This window comes from Sciurus carolinensis, chromosome 4 (genome assembly GCF_902686445.1).
Source record: "Sciurus carolinensis chromosome 4, mSciCar1.2, whole genome shotgun sequence".
NCBI classification, from domain to species: domain Eukaryota; kingdom Metazoa; phylum Chordata; class Mammalia; order Rodentia; family Sciuridae; genus Sciurus; species Sciurus carolinensis.
In genome coordinates this window covers 14,982,484-15,003,273 of record NC_062216.1, presented here as the reverse complement: position 1 = coordinate 15,003,273, position 20,790 = coordinate 14,982,484, and the positions used below count along the sequence as shown (strand labels likewise).

At 52.1% G+C, this 20,790-nt stretch overlaps 1 protein-coding gene across 3 annotated transcripts; it reads right to left on the bottom strand.

The window, feature by feature from the left end:
- Positions 1 to 3,540: 3,540 nt before the first annotated feature.
- Positions 3,541 to 14,574, bottom strand: Phyhip (phytanoyl-CoA 2-hydroxylase interacting protein). Of its 3 annotated transcripts, XM_047551589.1 has the most exons (7): positions 14,028 to 14,574; positions 13,846 to 13,894; positions 12,947 to 13,007; positions 10,479 to 10,672; positions 9,083 to 9,257; positions 7,238 to 7,355; positions 3,541 to 5,617 (listed from the first exon to the last, which is right to left on the bottom strand). In XM_047551589.1, the coding sequence occupies exons 4-7, from the start codon at positions 10,641 to 10,643 to the stop codon at positions 5,083 to 5,085; spliced, it is 993 nt and encodes a 330-aa protein (XP_047407545.1). In that variant the 5' UTR covers positions 10,644 to 10,672; positions 12,947 to 13,007; positions 13,846 to 13,894; positions 14,028 to 14,574; the 3' UTR covers positions 3,541 to 5,082. The 3 variants fall into 3 exon arrangements, with proteins under 3 accessions (XP_047407545.1, XP_047407544.1, XP_047407543.1); XM_047551588.1 differs by lacking the exon at positions 12,947 to 13,007; XM_047551587.1 differs by lacking the exons at positions 12,947 to 13,007; positions 13,846 to 13,894 and having other exon boundaries at positions 14,028 to 14,573.
- Between the last annotated feature and the right edge of the window lie 6,216 nt (positions 14,575 to 20,790).

Below are 20,790 nucleotides of genomic sequence, written 5' to 3'. Positions count from 1 at the left end.
GGAGAGCCATGGTTAAGGAGACAGTGACTCCTCCATCCATTTCCCAGCCCCTGTGTCCCTGGGGTCCCTCTGGTCCCCAAGCACGGCTAGCTGTGGAAGAGCCAGGCTGGAGCTGCCCAGACTCTGCAGCCTCAGCCTTACTGGGGGAGATCAGCACGCCCAGAGCTCCCAGACTTCTCTCCCTAGGACCACCTCTCTAGCCCTTGGCACAGAGGACAGTCCAGCTTGGCAGTCGGGAGACCTGGCTCTGCTACACTTAGTTCTGTGACACTGGCCAAGTGTCCCCTCCCTGGGCCTCTTCTCCCTAAACCTGCAGCCAATCCCAGCGCCTTTCCTGCCACAGAGGCAGAAGAAAAACCCCAATGTCTAGGCTCCAAAGCAGCCAGAATGGAGGGGTCTGGGCTGTTGAAGTGACTAGCACCCTGGGAGAGGTGTCCAGGCTTCCAGGCCCACCATTGGCTTGACTGTCAAATCAGGAAAGACGGGAGCTCTGCTCGTCACTCCTTGGTGCTGCTCATTTCTGTCCACCCGCCCCGCTTGCCCTCCGCCCACCTGCCTCTCAGGAGTAAAAAGGTCACAAGCCTGAGAGCAAACAGCCCACTGTGAACCCTAGCTCTACACTGGGTGACTGTGTGATCCTAGATAAGTCACTTAACTTCTCTGAGTCTTTTTCTTTCATCTGTAAACCTAGGATAATAATAAAACTTGACACAGTTATGAAGAAGGAACAAGGTGAACTTTGAAGAGAAACTGTCACTGCCCCTGACAAATAGCAGACTCTTGATAAGTGGACCTACTTTCCCTTCTCCTGTCAGAGTTTTCTCATTTCCGGGCTACACTTTTCCTAGGCTAAAGGAACTCTCTGGGCACACTGGTCTTCAGCCAGGCGTCAGGAGCTCAGTGTACACTACTCCTGCCAGGGGAGCAGTGCTTAACCACACAAGGAGGGACTGGTGGGGCAGCAGGGCCATATTTCTGGTCAGCTGGTAGCCTTTCTGGGCATCTCCGGTATCACACCCTGTACTTGACTGTCCCTGCATACAAGGCTGATTCTAGAATCCATGAAAAGTTTGCTGCTCCGGTTTGCAAAAATAGAAGTGACGGACGCGGAGGGCTGGGGACGAGGGCAGCCAGATGTTCTCCCCAGAGAAGCCCAAGGCCCCCAACCCAGACTCCTGCCAACCAGAGCTGCTGCTTCTGCCCATACCTCCCCTCCCCCACCAGGACATCTGGTTCCAATCTCCTCCAGATGCTGCAGCCACGCCATTTTATGGCCAATCACCTCAGCTGGGCTTCCAGAAGGCCTCCCTCCATTTTGGGGGATGGTCCCTCTTCATCCCTTTCCTTGAGACCCCAGCCACCTCTTTTCCTAACATGAAAAAGAGACACTGTGATGGACTGAGAGCTGGTCCCCTCCTTCCTTCTGCTTTGTGGAGGGCGTGGGCTTTTACCCATTAGGATTAAGAGGAGAGATGCTGGCCTGGGAGGAAAGAGCCAGCAGGGATGTGTGGTACACATCTGAGCGGAGGGGAACGTGGGAGTTGTGTGTGTTGGGAGGTCACGTGTGCATCCACATGTTTGTGTTGGGGTGTCAGTGCATTTATGCCTGCACAGCCGAACGCCCCACCTGTTACCTGTCTTCTGACCACTGCATGTCCCCTGGCTGCCTGCACTGGACAGAGGACTACCCCAGGTCCTTGTGCTGGACTGTGGCAGCTACAGTCCAGGGGTATCCTTCACATTGGCACTCTCTGGGGCCTCCTAGGTTCCCTTTCAGTCCAGCCAAGGGAGTATGTGCCTGCGTGAGCATGTGTGCCTCACACAAGACCTCTCTCCTTGTTCTGGGTCAGATTAGATAGACCCCTGGTCAGAAAGGAGCCCAAGGCAGACTCTGACAAATGCCCTGACCCTGCTCCATCTGACAGGTACTTCAAGCAGCCTGAGGCTGGCCGTGTGCCGGGGAGTGGCCATCTGGACAAAGGAAGTAGAAATAGCCTTCTGGAGGAAACTGCAAGGGGCCTCCCACCTCCCCTGGCTGCTCTCGTGCCCCAGTAAGAGGACTCTGGAAGCCCTTCTACTTCCTAAGAAACCCAAAGGGCTCTCCCAGGGAAGACTGAACCCCGAGCCCCTTGAGAAATCTGAACACCAAGGTCTACCCCAAGGCAGGAGGGTGAACCCTGGAGTCTCTCCCCATCCTTGCAATCCTAGGCTCAAGTGCAGCCCACTGCGCCTTTAAAATTAAGCATCCCAGGCATTCATGACTCCACAGCACCCCCTGGAGTTTTTCTGGAACTAGCACAGCCTTGGTTAGCTGGAAAAGGTGTAGAGAAACTCCTGAGGGTCACTGTGTCCCAGGCTGCCCCACCTGTATCTTACTGCCCAAAGCGGGTCCTGACCTTCTAGGGAAGGCAGGCACAAGGCAGTAAAATGGGAAGATTCAGGTTTCTGCGTCAAATCCTGAGCACTCTGACCTCCTGGTGTTCGACACCAGCATGCCTTTTAATTTCCTGTGCCTGAGTTTCTTCATCTGTTAAGTAGGAATAGCACTGTCCAGGGCCATTGTGCGGACTAACAGAGTTGATGGATGTGGTGGTGCCCATCCAGTGCCAGCCCAACTCGGGTCTCAGGAAGCGGTTGCCTGTCCTTCAGCTTTCCTTCCTATCCTAAAGAGGCCATGGTCCAAGGTCCGAGGACACATGTGAACCTGGCCCTGACTCAGGCAGTGTTGGTAGATGCCTCTCTGACTTTTCTGGATCAGCTTCACTCCAGCAAGGACCATTTTAATAAATCCGTAATAATAGACGCAGAGGTGACTCAGATCTGCAAACGAGGAGCCCTGCCGGTGGGGGAGGGGGCACCCCTACTCTCGGGAGCGGGAAATACAGTGGTATGGCAGACTGTGGCAGGGGCAAGGGTCTCATTGTGCCCACAGACCTTGGTGAGGTCTCCAGATCACCACAGGTCTGCCCCTGAGAGGCCCCAGTGTCTCCTGAGAAGCAGAGGGTGGGCCCAGATGACCTCCAAAGTCCCTTCCAAGCTGGTAATGTGGCTATGCATTCTGAACCCTGCTGCCTACGGGAGAATCGGATTTACCTTGGAGATAAACTCCAATGGCCTGTTGGGGCAGTGGGTATCCCCATTTGAGTTCCTCTGTGGATTGTACAGCTCGCCCACTCCACCCCTCCCACCTGGGGCCAAAGAGAGGCACCACTATGCTCACCATGCCCCAATATTCATAGTTAAATTAACCCCCAGGTGTTGGTATCAGGAGGTGGGGCTTTGGGGGGTGATTGGCACCAGGGTGGGGCCTCATGAATGAGATTAGCGTCCTTATAGAAGAGATGGAAGAGCTTGCTCGCCCCTCCCACCGCATCAGGATAAAACCAGAAGAGAGCTGTCTGTGCAACAACATCAAACCCACTGGTGACTTGACCTTGGACTTTTCAGTCTCCAGAATTTCGAGAGGAAAATTTCTGTTGTTCATAAGCCACCTGGTCTGTGGTCCTTCTTTAAGGCAGCTGAATGGATTAGGACAGGCGGGGCCCTCCGGCCATGGTGGTTTATTGATACACATCGCAAGCACAGCACAGGCGCCCAGGAAAGACACGGAGCCAAGGAGGGCAGCAAGCCATCCCCACAGCAATGCCGTCAGCACAGGGGAAAGGGCCTGGGGTCCCGTGTCCTCTCCTACCCCGCACATTTCCCAGAGGCCCCAGGGATCCTCACCCACCCTGAGGAGGCACTGACTGCAACACTCCCCAGCAGCTGGCCATCCACCCGCCCCTCACTGAGGTATGGCCTTGTTGGCCTGTCGGCCCCTCTATCCTTCATCGCAGAAATCCAGCTGCTCGTCCAAGTCCCTGTCACCTCTGCAAGAGTCACTGAGGCTGCTGTCCGTGGCCTCTACCAGCACCTCCCCATCTCTCCAGCTGTTTTGCTTGTCTTGGGGAGTCCACCTTCTCCGCCCTCACGCCCCGTACAACAGGAGGAACTAGGCGAGAACGCAGGGAGCCCAGGGAGGCCTCCTGGAGAAGTGGCCAGGAGAGCAGACAGGACAGGAGGCCGCTTGTGAGGCAGAGTGGCAGAGCCCACAGCCCGGGTCACACACAGGCACAGGACAGTCACGGCACCATGGCACAGCGAGCGAGTGAAGCGCACAGCCAGGTGGGGTGCCAGGGCTCTGCAGGCAACCTTTAGTTCTTTAGTTCCAGGTCAAGCCCCATTAAGGAGGCATGAGGCAGCCTGCTTCCGACCGAGAAAAGGGTCTCAGGGGTCTGCTTCCCCCTCCTCGACCCTGGCGGCTGCTGCTCTAGACCCCAGCGTTCTCTGAGCAAGGGAGAAGCTTTGCTGGGGCATGTGACATCTTCACATAGAAGAAAGGAAAATCCCAACAGCCTGAGCCCCCAAAGCCAGGAGAAGAAAAAGGGCCCCCTTCTAGAGAGCTGAGGACATCCGAGTGGGCAGGTGGAGGAAGGGAAGGACAGCTCTCCCATGCAGGAAGAGGGTTATCCGGGGCAAGGAGCAGCAAGGGTGTGACAGCGGTGCAGGAGACTACTTACAGGAAGGAGGGAGGGGGCTGGCCTGGGTGGTAACCCCCAGGCCCAGCTCAGTAGGGAGGGGGCTTTCTGGGGTGGCCCTGAGTGGGGTGGGCGGGGCTAAGGAGGAGGTGCCCCACAGCTCTCTGCATCTCCCTGGAGGTGGCCAAGCTACACATGGGCTTTGACCCAGAGATGCTTCCCCAGGAAAGCCTGGAAGGTGGGCAGGACTCTGCGAGTTGGAGGCCTGGATAAGGCAAAGAGCCAGAATGGGAAGCCAGGGGAAAAGGGGGAGTTCTCTGGAAAGTCAAACCACCCACCAGCAGACCGAGGCTCAGAAGCCTTCCCGGGTCCACCAGGCCTGGGGTTGGCCATGCTTACCCAGAGGACCACCATCCACTGCCTCCAATTCCAAGGGGTCGGGGAGGGGCTGGTGGATGGAGCAGAGGGAGCCGGGGGGCAGGGGAGAGAAAGCCAGCTCCCGGAGCCTATGCCACCCACCTCACCTCCCATCATCTCTCCCGGCCCCTCAGCCCCCCAGGAGTCCCTAGCGGCCCACGCTGATGTTGCAGGTCTTGCAGCTGGGGTCTTTCTTGGCGTCAGCAGTGGACAGGCTCATGAGCTGGTGCCCGCTGATCTCCCCCAGGGTGCCCAGGGACAGGTCAACAGGCTCGGTGTAGATGATCTCCAGGATGAGGTCCTGGGCGTGACGGAAGACCAGCTCCCCGTCCTCCACGCTGCAGGTCAGGAACTTGTTGCAGGCAATGTCCAAGAGGGGCAGGCGGTCGCGGCAGAAGCGGTCCCCGAGGGAGCCCTTGGGCGCCAGCACCAGGATGGCGTAGTGGTAGGCTGTGTACATACAGTAGAAGTCCGCAAAGTAGAGGTTGGTGCTGGGGTTGAAGAGGCGCTGGGCGGGGATCTGGAAGCGCCAGCGGCCGTAGGGGGAGTCCTGGGGGGGCTGGCCGGTGTTGAACTCCGTGTTGCAGCTGAAGAAGACCCCGTGCAGCATGCCGCTGGTGGGCGAGCCATGGCTGCCGCTGTTGTCCTTCAGGTAGGGCTGCAGCATGTTCCCGCAGTGGGTCCTGCCCACCCAGGAGCAACGTCGAAGGGGAAAGAGAATGCCACCGGTTAGCCGCGGTGAGGCTTGGCTGCTGGCTCCCAAAGCGCCCACCAGCTGACAGCCTCTGCCAGTCACAAATAGAGCATTCCAGAACACAAGCACGAGAAAGGCTCTGGAGATTAGCTCATGCAGCCTGCTTCTTCCCAGAGAAGAGCTCTCCCAGCTGAAAGCCCTTCAAAGGGGCTTGACTGAGATTAGCAAGGCCCTCAAGAGCCGCCCCTTCTCGGCTCTCTGCTGCCCACCCCGACAGGGGCACCCCAGCGTGGGCTCTCTGCCCTGCTTCAGTACTTTGCAGTGCTGTTCCCTCTGCCTGGCCTGCCCTTCCCATCTTTCTCCACCTGACTTGGCAAATTCCTAATCATTCTTCAAGGTCCAGAGCAGGGGTTCCCTCTTCTCTGAAACTTCCAGAAACATCAGGTACTTGCATTCAACCAAGATTCAGCTGCCTATATGTTCAGGACACCGGCTTTTGCTGAATGATTACATATACACAATGATGACACTGAGTCCTTCCATACTATCTCTCAGACCAGACTCTGAGGTTATTAATAGGGTGGTCTGTACCTTAGTGTTTATATCCAGACCCCCTAGTAAGGACCCTGGCACACACAGATGTTCCCTGTCCCTCTCTTCCTTGCTGGTAAAAAAAAGTCCAAACCAGACCACTGTCCCTCTTCCTTAATACAAATACCAAAGGCCCCAAGGTCCCCACTGCACTGGGTAGGAGCCAAACATCTACCCCCACTGCCCGTAAGGATAAAGACAGTAATGGTGGAAGTTTACCCCTTCCTAGCTTAGAAAGACATAGACTCGGAGCAATGTGCTCAGGCATTGGGGAGGGTAAACCAGCCCTGGTCCTATCACACTCTCCCTTGGTCCTGGCTACCCTGAGGGACAAGTGATGTGCTGACTCAGCTGGTCAACTGAGGCCCCCCTTGGCCTCAGGCTCCTCATCTGTACACTGAGGATGTTGGATTGGACCATCAACTTTCAAAACACCTTTGGACTGCAGAACCCCTCTTTTTTTCCCCAAAGGAAAGTATACATAGGTGGGTCATAGGCAAATAAAATTGAGGCTGCTCTGGCTGAGGAGGTTCGGGACCCACCAAGCCCACCTCCCCATGTACCAGCCTCTCAGCAGCACCCTAGGAGTCTCCAAGGAACCTCCTTGACTCCTCAGCCCCTGACTTAACCAGCCAGCTGGGGTCTCCCCAGAACCCTCCATGTTCAGGTCTCTTTGCATCCTCCTCGTCAACTCTGTGATCCTAGGTCCTGAATTGGAGAGATGGCAGACCTGTGGTGGTAGACCCCAGGGAAGGAACTATCCCAGAGTGGAAATCAAATCCAGACCTAATTTATCTGGGCTTGTTAGCGTGGTGCTGTGCCAGGTGGCCCCGACCAGAGTCCTCAACCTTCCCTGAACCCAATTCCAAGTAGCAGTCACTTCTGTGATGTGAGGGTGAGGGGCCCCTGGAAGAGGCTCTGGTAACGTAGGATGACCTCGACAGCCAGGGCAGAAGGAAGAAGAGCTGGGGAGGGACGGAGAGGCCCAGCAGGCCTGCAGGGGTCACAGCCACCCTACCTGGCATGTTGGAAGTACTCCTTGTGATGATTGCGGTAGAAAACCGAGAAGCGGAGCATACGGCCGGCGATCTGCTCAGCCTTCTCCTGCAGCTGGGCCAGGTGCTCCTTGGCATAATCTGCAACAGTCCGGGTTGGGTGAGGTGAGCCAAGGGCCAGCTGCAGGATCACAGTCTCTTCTTCTCCCCTCTGCTCCTACCCAACCCCCACCGTGCTCGCCAGTCAACCTCTGGCCAGTACCCTGGAGCAGCAGGGGGACCAGACAGGCCCCAGCAGCAGCTTGGACTCAGATGGGAACAAGCCAGCTGGCTGCAACTGGGAACATGGAGAGCCGCATGCTGTCTATTCTTGTCACCTCTGCATCCTCACTACCAGAGGCGCAGGACTCCCCCAGTCCAAAAAGGGCAGGCTGCCCCGTTTTTGTACTAGGGGCCTCAGGGGCTTTCATCCCAGGCCATGCTCCCATGCGGAAGCCAGTTGTAATGACAGGTGGCTCATGAAGAATTGGAAAACAGCCTGGGCTCCATACACATGAAGGTTTGGGCAGACCAGCAGCTAAGACACTGGCTCTCTGCTTCAGCCCTTCAGGAGAACAGGAGCTGGCATCAGGATAGGAAAATAGAACCCTTGGGCTTGGACCTGGGCTCTGGGGCACAGTCAGGCTGCTGCCAGGCTGGACGATGTCTTGGTATCAATTAGAAAAAGGTGCCCTTTCCTTAGTGCTAATGCATCACTGGCCAGGGTACTTGATCGGCAGGAGAAGGGCAGACTGAATTGCAGCCATCTCCGGCTCCCCAGTTTGAATTAAACGCCCATGCATGTGCAGTTCTGAGAAGGAGCACCTCCAGAGTTGGTTTGCAGCAGCTCAAGGAGACTTGGGGCATAGACCTTGGCAGAGGATGGAGCCAGCAGTCTTGGAGGCCCCAGGGCAGAGAATGTTCCCTTGTGACAGGAGAGCAATCTGGAGCAGTTCTCACGTGGACACCAAAGGGATGAAATATTTTGGGGCAGATCTTGGGTCACTGGTGGCCTTGCACACACAAGGCCAGAGTTCGTTTATGCTGAAATTTTGCAAGGTAGTTTCTACTAAGAGAACTTACGGACCATTTTTACAGGCTAAAGGGAAACTCAGGAAAAGAAAAATGTGATTGTTCCACCAAGTGTCCATTGATGGACCACTGATGAACAGAATGTGATCTATCCATACAATGGAATGTCAACCAGCCTTAAGGAGGGAGGAAGTGCTGGCACCTGCTACAGCATCCGTGTACCTAGAGGACATCACACTAAGAGAATTAAGCCAGTCACACGCCAACAAATCCTGCATGATTCCATCTATCTGAGGCACCTAAAGGCAGAAAGGACAATGGTGGTTGCCAGGGCTGAGGGAGGGAAACGGGAGTGACTGTTTAATGGTGCTAGAGTTTCGGTTTTGCAAGATGGAAAACTTCTGGAGAAAGCTTGCACAACAATGGAATATAGTTGACACTATTGCACCGCATACTTCAAAACAGTTAAGATGGCAGATTTTGTGTTATGTGGGTTTTACAATTTTTAAAAATATGCTGCATTCAAGCCAGAAAAGTAACTCCATCTCTTTATGGAGGTGGCATTGTCTTCATGAATGGTGGGGACTCCGGTCCCTCATTAGAGACAAGGCAGGCTCTGTGAGGGCAGGGGAGGGCCCTGCCCACGTGTCCTCCCTCTGGCTGCAGCATAGTGAGTGCCCTGGGCACAGCAGGTGTTCTCGAGTGTTTCCTGGATGAAGGATGAAGACCCCCTCTTGACCACAACTAAGCCAGCTGTGCCAAGGAAGCAGGACAGTGATATGACAACAGAGCCTCACCCCCTGTGCAGAACTCCACTGTCTCGCTCCAGCCGGACACCAGGTACTCCCCGTCGCTCTGCTTCACGGCCGTCTGCACGGCCACACTGTACTCTGTGCGAGGGCTCAGAAACCAGTGGCCTCTCACGGTCATGGGCAGTGGTACCGCCTTGGCCACAAGTTTGGTGGGGACATCCTGAGAAGGGGGAGACAGATGGAGAGCCAAGAGTCAAGCTGGGGGCCACACCCAATCTTGGCATTCTCCCAGAATCCCTACTCCCAAGAGGCCCCCTCTTCCTCCTGAGGAAGGCCAGTCTCAGGCCCACAGGGGCTCCATGCCCCCGCTACCATTTTCCTGCAGCAGCAAGCAGAGGCTCCTGGGACAACACACAGGCTCTCCACAGCCTCTACCTCTCCTAACATCTCTGGATGCCCCGTTCTCTTGGGCACTGAGGGAAAAGGTCACTTAGGAGCAGGCCCCAAAGTTGAAGGCGGCAAGACCTTCATTTTTGAGGGAGACTTCGAGAGCTCAGCACACTGCAGTGCCGTCTCCACGGCAACGGCAAATGCTGAGAAGCCAGGGAGGAAAGGAAAATATGCCTTGTTCTTTGGGGGGGAGGGTTAAGGGGGTGGTATTGAACATTCACATCACCGTGGCAACTGGCCTGCCAAAAGACACCCAGATCAGGAGAGCCAGTTCCAGAGAGAGAGAGAGCAGGTGAGGGTGAGTGGCCCCCGCTGATGCTGTTGTCCTGGGAGCCAGCTTCTTTCCACCACTCTCCCTACCCCTCTGTCAGTTGGAGGAGATGGGAGGCTGCCTCCAACCTGCCCCACGTGGGCTTTTACCCCAAGCGAAGGACACGCCCTTAAGGACCCTTTCACATTCCTTTTCTAGACCAAGCAAACAGTTGGCCAGCAGGCAGATGAGGGACAGAGAGAATGTTGGGGGCCGAAGGGAGCTTCAAGGACCCAGCAAAAGGGACCACCAAGGGTCCCACTGCCCACCTAGTCAAAAGCAGGGCTGCACCGAGCCAGAATTTGTTGGAACCTGAGACATCACCCCCATGTGTCATGTCCTCAGTCCCATCCCACTGCCCGGGCACTCTGCCCCTGTCTGAAGTCCCAGTCATGACGCTGATAACAGCGTTCACGCTGTGCCAGGCATTGTGCCAAACACCACGCAGACATTACTCATGGAATCCTCTCGACAACCCTGTGAGGGTGGATGTGATGATTCCCTTTTCACCAAGAGTGGAATGCAGGCTCAGAGAGGTCAAATCGCCTTTCCGAGATGGCCCAGTAAAACTCCGGATGTGGGCCGGACCTCGGACTCTGAGCCCTTTCTCTATGCTGTCTATTATCCTGCCTCCTTCGGGAACAGGGGTTGGGGAGAAGCACCTGGGCACCCTCGACTCACCCGGTGCTTGAACTTGTTGGAGTTCTTATTCTCCTTCTTGTTGAGGTCAATGAAGTAATGGGTGACCCTCTCCAGGTCACTGTCCTCCATGGCCCAGGAGATGCGAAAGGAGTCACAGGTGATGTTGTTGATCTCAATGCTGTGGGGAGTGGACAGCAGCTCCATGCTGCCCTCTGGTTTGGCTCCTGTGGGGACTGAGAGTGAGGGGAAGGATCAGCATCTCCCTCCCACCATGGAGCTTTCTGGAATGTGCTGCTCCCAACATTCCTTGCAAAGTGGAGCCTTGAGAACCTATCAAATGCACCTGCCCCCTAAATCTTATAGGAAAGAATGGATGGGAAGATGGAGGGCAGGGACTCAAGGTGGGCTGGGTGTCTTGGGGGCTCTGCTGTCCTCCGAGGGTCTGTGGAGCAGAAGGTACCTGACAGGTGGCAGAGGCAGTGGGAATGCTACAACGCTGGGCAAGGACAGATTTATAGCAGATGGAGCGAGGAGGGAGGGGGCCCCAAGCCAGCAGGCGTGAAAAGAGAAAGAGTGGGGGTGGAGCGAATGGGTAAGAGGCGGAGGAGAGGCAGGAAGCACCTGCTGAGGGGCCGTGGGGCTGAGGTCCGAGGAGAGATGGAGAGGAGAGGACAGAGGCAGGTGGCAGGCCCTGGCGCCTGGACTCCTCAGGTGCCAAGACCCTGGGGCTCAGTCCTCTCTCCCTGGGCATAACTCAGTGAGGGTCCCCACACTGCAGGACTGGGAGGACACTTAGGTGCATGTGGATGCATCCAGGGTGGGAGGGGCAGTGTGGGTCACTGCCTGCTTCAATCTCTTCTTTCCACCCATAACTTTTTTGACACTCACTTTGGGCTGATCCTCACCTGACTCCTGTGAATAATTAATTATGTTTCAACACGGATGTCTACTGTGGGCCAGCACGTACTAAAATTCCCAAACATTATCTTATGTGAGTCTCACAGTAGGTATGTGGTATCAGTGTCCCCATTTTACAGACAAGGTAACTGAGGGCTGGGTGTTAGCATCGCAGGCCACACCGCCAGCAGATGATTTGCACGCTGGAGGCCAAGCACTTTATCACTAAGGTTGTGCTTATGTGTGCGTATGCACGTTACATGTGTGTGACACATGGCACATGCATGACATGTGGCCATGCATAGGGCATATGTTTCTGCTCTTTATTTTTCCTCCTGTTGATGTTTTTCAAGTCATTGCATTTTCTTTCACCTGCCTCTTTTACTCCTTCAGCTCTACCCTGACATCTGGTGCCCTCCGGGCGTGAAAGGACTATACCAAGGTCTCTCACCTGTGCTTTAACTGAGAAGAACTGACCAACTTTGTGGCCTGATGCACCTGGACTCCCAGAAACAGGCAGGGAAAGAGGATGCAGAGGTGAGCAGCCTTTCTCCAGAGCATCCAGCCTCACACTTTCCAGATTCCTCCCTCTAGCCCAGCAGCCAGAACACCCTCATACCACCTCCTCCTCTGCTCTCTTCCCTCTTCTCCTCCCCTTACCTAGGAGTTAGGGCGAGGGCACCCTGTGCCTGAAAAATGCAGGTACTTTTATTTATAGCCTACAGAAGATCCAGCCCACACCTTCCCATCAATTAAGCCTGTTCCAGAGCCTGGCACCTCTGAATTAACCCGTGGGCTGCCTGGGTGACAGGTATAGGAGGCTGTGGTGGATGGCCCTTACTTGCCCCCGGTGTCCCTTGCATACTATTTTATCTTAGTTTCCCACCCTAGAGCCCAATGCTAGTGCTTCACATAGAGAGAATTACATGGTAAATAAGAATGGAAGGGATGCCAGGTCCACCCCAAAATAAAACAGATGGGATCGGGCATCTGGAAACAACCCTACAATAATAAACCTGTTTGCAGTTGTGGGACAGGTGTGGCGCAGTGGGGAGTTACCAGCTCCCCACATCCCAGCAGAAAGCTCCCAGGGAGATACGTGTGTGCCCCTCACATGCGCACACACACATGGCCCCGCGCAGAGGAACACAGATACATTCCCACCTGCGAAGCCCTGAACGGCTCCCACCCGCAAGGGAAGCAGCCTATGCCTGCTCTGCGAGTGGGCACCAGCTCCTCTCCTCAGACTCTTCCCAGAGGTAGGGGCAGCTGCGGGGCCTGGGGGCCCGGGACCCGCAGCTGCTCATCCCTTCCTCTCTCCAGTTTTGGGAGAGCTTGGATGACTCCCCAACCCTAACCTGCGAGAGTGACAGTGACTGATGCCGAGAGAACATGCAGCCAGGGTGGCCCAAGGTGGGCGGGAACCCAGCCTCTCTATGCCCAGCTGCCTGGGGAAAGGCAGGGTGTGAGCGACAGGTCGAGGCAACACCCCAGAAACACCCACCCTCCCATGTGAATCCGCCCCAAGGCCAGCATGTACACACCCACACACGGGCGGGCACGCACACACGCACACATGTGCCAAGGGTGCCCACCCGCCCCAAACACACCTCCTCAGTGCTCCTCACTCCCACAGGCTCACCGACGCACGGAGGCACCACCTTGCACACCCTACGAATGCCCCACAGTTTCCCCTCCGCAAACTGTCACCTTCACGCAGTCCCACACATGATCCGTCCATAGGCTCATGCACCCCCACAAGCACGCATCCCTCCTCACAGCCATATTTGGGGAAGAGAGGAGGCTGTGGGCACCAACATGCATGTGTGCCACCTCCCCAAGAAGGCATGCGATCCACACGCCTGCCTGCACGCATGTACATTCACACCCACGTCAAACACAGCGCCCCCCCCCCCTTCTGGTATCCTGCAATCTCAAAGACACAGACTTTGAAAGCATGTTTGCCTCTGGTCACACTTTGCCAGGCTGATCCCTCGCATGCCAACAGGTTTGTGCACCTACGTAGTCTGCCCACAGACCACAGTTTCTGCCCACACTTACCACCTCCCAACCCCATCCTGCTTTGGAGTTGCACTTCTCCATGTAGAAACCGTCTGGTTGCATACACCCCCCCACCAGGTACTCCTACCCACATGACAAGTGACATGTCCACTCCCTAAATAAACTGCCTCACAGGGCCCTCACCCACATATACCCACAGGATACTCAGATAAGCGCCCCCGCACACATGCACCTCACGCGTGCAAGAAAGCTATGTTCCTAGACATGCCACAAGCTGGCGGAACCCCCACGCAAGCAAACTACACGCAGACCTTTCGACGAAAGCAAGGTTCCAGCCTCCTCCCAAGTGCGCACACATGTTGGTACACCCTGGTGCCCCTTCCCCATGCCCATTCCAAGAAGCCACCATGCCAGAAGGAAAGCTCCCCCATCCCGCTGTCCCTGTTGGCATCGATGACTGCAGCAGAATGGTCACGGGGTAACTAACTGTGTCGCCCTGGAGACTGGATCCAGCTGTTAAGTCCTTTGCCAAAAGCCTGGGGGAAAGGGGACAAGGTCGTCAGCCCAGCAATCCAGGTGGGCACCCCAAACAGTGACAGGACCCTGGAGCCCCCAGCTCCCAGCCTTTCAGGATAGCCGGCAAAATGGTCTGGGAGGAAGGGCACTCACCTGGCCTCACCGCGCTCTGCGAAGGAAGACCTGGTAGGGAGGGAAGGGAGAGACCTCTGTGTGGATGAGCTCCCCAGGCAGGGGACGGGCTGCTGGACGCCTGGGTCACGGGCAGCCGCGTGCACCCACTTCTCTCCCGGCGACCACGGAGGTTGCTTCCATGCCCCGCAGGCAGCTCCTGTCTGGCTCTGCGGCGAAGCCCTGCTGCCCCCCGTGAGACGCTGTTCCCAGCTGAGGGAGGGAGCGAGCACAAAAAGAGAGGCAAGAGCGAAATCAAAGCAGCGTGGAGGAGAGAGAGGCAGAGAAGGCGAGAAAGAACGAGAGAGACAGACCGAATCTGGCTCCACCAATGGGATCAGTGGCTGCACAGCGTCAGGTGATAATAAGCAAGCTTGGTCCCTGCTCGCTCGGGCTGGTGGGAGGGGGAGAGGGCAGAGGGTCTCCCAGGGAGCGCCACGGATGTCCTCGGAGGCAGTGGCTGCTGCTGCCACCTTTCCCCCATTCTTCCAGGACAAGCCGCCCTCAGAAGTCCCTCCAACACACCCCCTACTTGGGAATCTCTGACTTGAACACAGCCCCCAAACTTTAGGATGCTGGGAGAGGGGTGGAGCTTAGCCCTAGGGCTTGGGCCCCAAAGCGGGATTGTGATTGGGGGAAGGGGAAGGAGGCTATGTAGGGGAAGGGTGGGCATATGAGTGGGGGTGGCAGGGGCCCTCTCTTCAGTCTGGGTTCTCTCCTGGGTACCTTTCACTGATCCATGGCTCCATTTTCTTACTAAGTCTATCAAGAGACATACACTTGCAGGAGACTCCTGATTGCCCAGGAATCCTCCAGCTACTTAACTGTCCCTAGGGAAAGAAGCACGACAGAGTTGTAGGGTAGTGAAGAATGCACAGAGGCAAGAAAGTGGGGGTGGGCGGACCCCCAGTTTTGAGTGTTCTCTTCCTAACTAGCCTTAAGCCTCAGCTAGAGAGAGTATCAGCAGGAGCTTTGCCACCACCAAGAAACAGGGCTCTATGGATGCAACCAGGAGAACGTCTGCGAATATTTGAACCAAGCAGCAAACAGTAGCAAAGTTCAGTGATGAAAAGTGCAGGCTTTTCAGTCAGACAGAAATGGGGATAATTTCTGCTCTACCACTTTCCAGCTGAGTGACCTTGGACCAGCGAGTGACTCAGCCTCTCTTGAAGCTTCAGTGTCTTCATCTGTCAAGTGGGATAATAATACAGGTTTATTGTCATCATGGACTGAGATCATTATGTAAATCACTTAGCTCTGGGCTTGGCACCTAAGGTGTGCCAGCTGCCTGTCAGAGTTATCTTTCCCATGGTTATTGGCAGAGTCTGTGAGGAGCCCACAGTCTCCTAAAGGAGAAGGACGGACAGTTAGATGATGCAATCAGAGGGCAAGGAGCAAACAGCCAGCACTCTGTATCCACCAGATTCCCTGTTTGCAGATTTGACCAAGGATTGAAAATATTTTTTAAGTGTATTTGTACTGAACACTGTACAGACTTTTTCTTGTCATTAAGCAACATAGTATAACAACTATTTTCATAGCATTACCTAATTCAATGGGTTACATTGTATTAGGTGTTATAAATCATGGAGAGATGGTTTCCAGCAAAAGCAGGATGTGCACAGGTCATATTCAGATACTACCCTGTTTTAGATGAGGGATTTGGTCATGCTTGGATTTTGGTGTCCATGGAGGTCCTAGAACCAATTCCCTGAGGAGACTGGGGGATGACTGTGTTCCAGGTACAGGTAAGGATTCAGAGCAAGAAGGGTGGCCAGCTTCAGGGCACAGGCAGAGCACAACCTAGAGAAGACAAGCAAGAGGAGGAGGGTGGAGGGGAGTCTGGCATGGGAACAAAGATGCCTCAGAGAAAAGAAGGCATGAACTGAGCACAAGGGACACTCATGGAGACGGACTTGGAGATTGCAGGCATTGGTGGTAATGGTCACAGCAGGTGACAGTGACAAGGAGTGAAGAGTTCACGAGAATGGGAGACAAGCAGAGGCCAGCGCAGCCTTCAGTGGGTGTGAGAACCGGAGCGAGTCCAGTCAGATCCTGAGCATGGAATGCAGTGCAGTGTGTTGCACTGAGGCAGGATTTAGCACTCCCTTGACCAAACACGACAGGGTCCTGCCCCCTCACACACCTACGCTGATGTCGAAACTCAGAAGAGATGCCAGGCGTCACCTCCTGTTATGAACGGCACCAACCATCTGGCCTGAAACCCTGTCCCTGGGTCCAACGTGTGGGACAGAAAGTAAAAGGCAGGTTCTCCGTGACTTGGTTTTTCCTTCTGTGAAAGGCCTCCCCTGTTCCCAGGGGGATGGCACCGGGAGAGCGCATGAGATCACATGTCCCAGGGGAGAACCATAGCTGTCTGAATGCCCTTTGTGAAGCTGTGCACTGGCACGGACAAGCAAGTCAGGTGAGGGTGCAGCTGATGGGGCTGTGCCTCTTCTTGCCTCAGAGAATTCCTCTACAGATCAGGAGAGGAAACACGGGCTAAGAACAGGGCTCAGTGTGCCAAGCATAACTAGCTCCATAGGAAACCAAGCAAAGACACACTTTGGCTGCATTTTTAATAACTTTTTTTTTTGTATCAGGGATTGAACCCAGGGGTGCTTAAGCAGTGAGTCATATCTCCAGCTCTTTTAAATATTTTTATGTAGAGACAGGGTCTTGCAGAGTTGCTTAGAGCCTCACTAAGTTGCTGAGGCTGGCTTTGAACTCGAGATCCTCCTGCCTCAGTTTCCTGAGCTGCTGGGATTATAGGTGTGTGTCACCATGCTGCACCCAGCTTAATACTAACTTTTTCTTACACAGGTCAGGATCATTGTGGAAAGAGGGAAACTTTTCATTGCAAAAGTTTAGAGAAAATTAAAATCACTCATTTTCTCACCATTTGGAAATATGCATATGATATAATGTAGAGTGTATTAAAAATGGAAGGGAAGAATGAAAATATTGTTGTGTAACCTGCTTTTTGCATTTGCCAATACCTCCTCTGTTCATCACATAGTTTTTCTGGAGTCATTTAAAATTGCTGCCTCGTGTTGCTTTGTTAGGTGAATATATCCTTTTGTGGAACCCATTCCCCGCTCCTTGTGAATCTTTTTCTTTTCCTCTATTCTGCAATGAACATCCTTATGGAAAAATCTCTTCCCACGCCTTAATTATTCTTCCAATAAAATATCAAAGGATATGGACCTGATTTGGATTCTGATTTAGCAAAAAAAAAATTTTTTTAATCCTATGTGGCAATTAGAGAAATTTAAATTCTTAACTGGATATTTGATGATATTCAGGAATTGTAAGTGTTGATAATGATATCATGGTTACTTCTTAAGAGTCCTCATCCTTTAGAAGTACATATTGTAATATTAATAGGTGAATGGCATAATATCTGTGATTTGTTTCAAAATGATCCAGGGAGGATGGCAGTGGGCGGCAGAAGACAAGAATGGATGATTGTCATGAAAGCTGGGTTCTTTGATATTCTCTCCGCTTTTGTGCCTAGTTGGAAGTTTCTATATTAAGCCTTACATCTAAGTTGTGACCACAATGATAACAAAAAAAATTATTAAGCCTCAAGACACAGAGGTAGGCATGCAATTCTTAAAACAGTTTTGAGAGTAGATTTATCAACCCCATTTTTAAAAGGTTAATGGTGGGAAAGCAGACTCAGTTCATAAGTAGTGAAACTGGTATTCAATTTCATATCTGTCTGAGTGCAAAGGCCAGATTTTTCTTGAAGGATCTATAGAAGGATGCATAGAAAATGTAGCATCTGATGTGACAGAGAATGAGGCTGTCAGTGAAAAAAAATCTTAGTCTTAATACTGCTTATGCACTGTTTTAACACAATATCTTTATTTTATTTATTTATTTTTATGTGGTGCCTGAGGATTGAATCCAGTGCCTTACTCATGCTAGGCAAGCACACATCCCCAGCACCTGCTATGCACTTTACAGACTCAAGCATATGTTTTGAGGCTGAACTAAGTGTGGTGACCCAAAAGCCAATGAAACATACCCATCCAGCCATAAAACTCTTGTTCATCTATTACAGAAGACAGAGGAGGGGAATGAATGCCTGTTTATGAGGACAGTATGAGCAGGGCGTGGTGGCACACACCTGTACTCCCAACAACTCAGGAGGATGGAGCAGGAGGATCTCGAGTTCAAAGTCAGTCTCAGCAACTTAGTTATGCCCTAAGCAATTCAGCAAGACTCTGTCTCTAATAAAAATATAAAAAAGTTTTGGAGATGTGACTCAGTGGTTAAGCAGCCTGGGTTCAATCCCCAGTACCAAGGGGGGTTTAAAAAAAGTACAATATGGATTTCCCAGTGCTTATTTACTTTCTCTTTTGGACTGCATTTAGACATCCTGCAATTCTCAATGGTCATCTATTTCAAACTTAATGAAGAACATTCACTAAAGTGATTCTAAAAACTGACACTAAGCATTTACTCTATTAAGGAATAGAATGAAATTTTTACTTTTTAAAATTTAAATATTTAGCTATCTTAAGGCATGAAAAAATACTAAATTATATATTTAAGGGCTGTGAAAAAGTAAAGGAGACAAAAAAAAAATGCTGATAAGCCAGGCACAGTAGCACATATCTGAAATCCCAGCAATTTAAGGTACTGAGGTAGGAGGATCTCAAGTTTGCAGTTAGTCTCAGCAACTTGATGAGAACCTCAGCAACTTAGCAAAAGCCTCTTTCAAGATAAAAAAATAAAAAGGGGGCTTGGGTTGTGGCTCAGTGGTAGAGCGAGTGCCTAGCATGTGTGAGGCACTGGGTTCATCTTCAGCATGACATAAAAAAATAAACAAATTAAAAGTTATTATGTCCATCTACAACTAAAACTATTTTTTTTAATTTTTAAAATTTTTTTTATTGTAAACAAATGGGATACATGTTGTTTCTCTGTTTGTACATGGTGTAAAGGCATACCATTTGTGTAATCATAAATTTACATAGGGTAATGTTGTTTGATTCATTGTTATTTTTTCCCTTCACCCCACCACTCCCACCCCTCTTTTCCCTCTATATAGTTCTTACTTCCTCCATTCTTGCCCCCCTCCCTAACTCAAACTCTAACCCTAACACTAACCCCTCCCACCCCCCCATTATGTGTCATCATCCACTTATTAGCGATATCATTCGTCCTTTGGTTTTTTTGAGATTGGCTTATCTTACTTAACATGATATTCTCCAATTTCATCCATTTGCCTGCAAATGCCATAATTTTATCATTCTTTATGGCTGAGTTAAAACTATTTTTTAAAATAAAAAGGACTAGGGATGTAGCTCTTTGGTAAAGCAACCCTGGCTTCAATCCAGAGTACCAAAAAAAAAAAAAAAAGAAGGAGAAAGAGGAGGAGGAGGAGACACACTAACGAAATACTGAAATATTGGAAGAGCAAAAGAAACGTCAAGGGGAAAAGATGGGGAAGAGTGAGAGAGAATTGTAAATGACATGAGAAGTGGGAGAACTAAAATAGAACCATGGTGTTGGAACAGTCACCAAGTGACACTGAAGAATGGAATACCCCAGCACTGCATGGCAAGGCGCTGGGACCAGGGTTCCAGGGTTGAATATGAGCTACGGCTGAGAGGTGAAGTCTTCCTTCCACTCACTCAATATGCATTTGCCATGCTTCTTTGAAGACAGATGCTTACAAAAGAGCCTGTTATGTTTAGATAAGAGGAGTCCCCAGAAGCCTACTTGTGAGCGATGCAAGAATGTTCAGAGCTGAAATGCTCGGATCATGACAGTTGTAACCTCATCAGTGGATTAACAATCACTAAAGTGATTCTAAAAACTGACACAGCTCTAAGCACTGGGTGGTGACTGGAGGCAGGCAGGGTGAGGCAAAGGAGGGGGTATGATTTGGGGGCTTATACTTTGTCCCTGGTGAGCCAAACCTCTGCTTTTATGTTGGCATGCCCTGAGCTGCTTTCCTCTGCCACACCCTTCTGCCATGATGTTTGGCCCACCTTGGACCCAGAGCAATGATGTCGACCATTTATGGACTGAGACCTCTGAAACCATGAGCACCAAATAAACATTTCCTCCTCTATATGGTTCTTGTCAGGTCTTTTGGTCACAGTGGTGCAAAAGCTCACTGAAGCAGAGCCTATAGAGAAGACATATGAAAACACAACTCAAAATGGCTTTTATCTCTTTTACTTATTATTTTTTTGTGTGTGTGGTGCTGGGGATCAAACCTGAGGACTTGCTCGTGCCAGGTAAGTGCTTTACCTCTAAGCTACAGCCCCAGGCCAAATGGCTTCTATATTAATGGTACCAAATTGTTTCTAGAAGCAATCCACCCTTATTTTTCTAATCCACATCCAGATTCGACATTTGGTCTTAACAAAACTGGAATTCATTCATCCATTAAAATTTTTTTAATTGGTTGCTTTCTATGTATTAGACTGTTTCAGGCAGAGGGAAGAAGGAGATGGACACCTCCAGATTCCCAAATTCCTCCTCTTATAAGGTTTTCTTTCTGGTAGGAGCAAAATAGACAAATTAATAAACTGTGGTGTTTATTAATAAACTAGGGTGCTGATAAATGCTTTAGAGAAAAGTAAGTCAGTAAGGAGGGAGTTACAATTTTAAAAAGGGTCATCACGGAAGGCCTCTCGGTAAAGGTAATTCGGGGACAAAAACCCTGACTGAAGGGAGGGGAGGAGTCATGCAGAATTCTGCAGGGAAGAGCATTTCAGAC

Excerpts from the sequence above, each read along its gene's own strand:
- Phyhip (XM_047551589.1), bottom strand. The coding sequence starts at position 10,643 with ATGGAGCTGCTGTCCACTCCCCACAGCATTGAGATCAACAACATCACC. Across the intron at positions 9,258-10,478 it reads CCAACAAGTTCAAGCACCGG|GATGTCCCCACCAAACTTGT; the intron begins GTGAGTCGAGGG and ends CCCCCTTCTCAG. Across the intron at positions 7,356-9,082 it reads AGTGGAGTTCTGCACAGGGG|ATTATGCCAAGGAGCACCTG; the intron begins GTGAGGCTCTGT and ends GGACTGTTGCAG.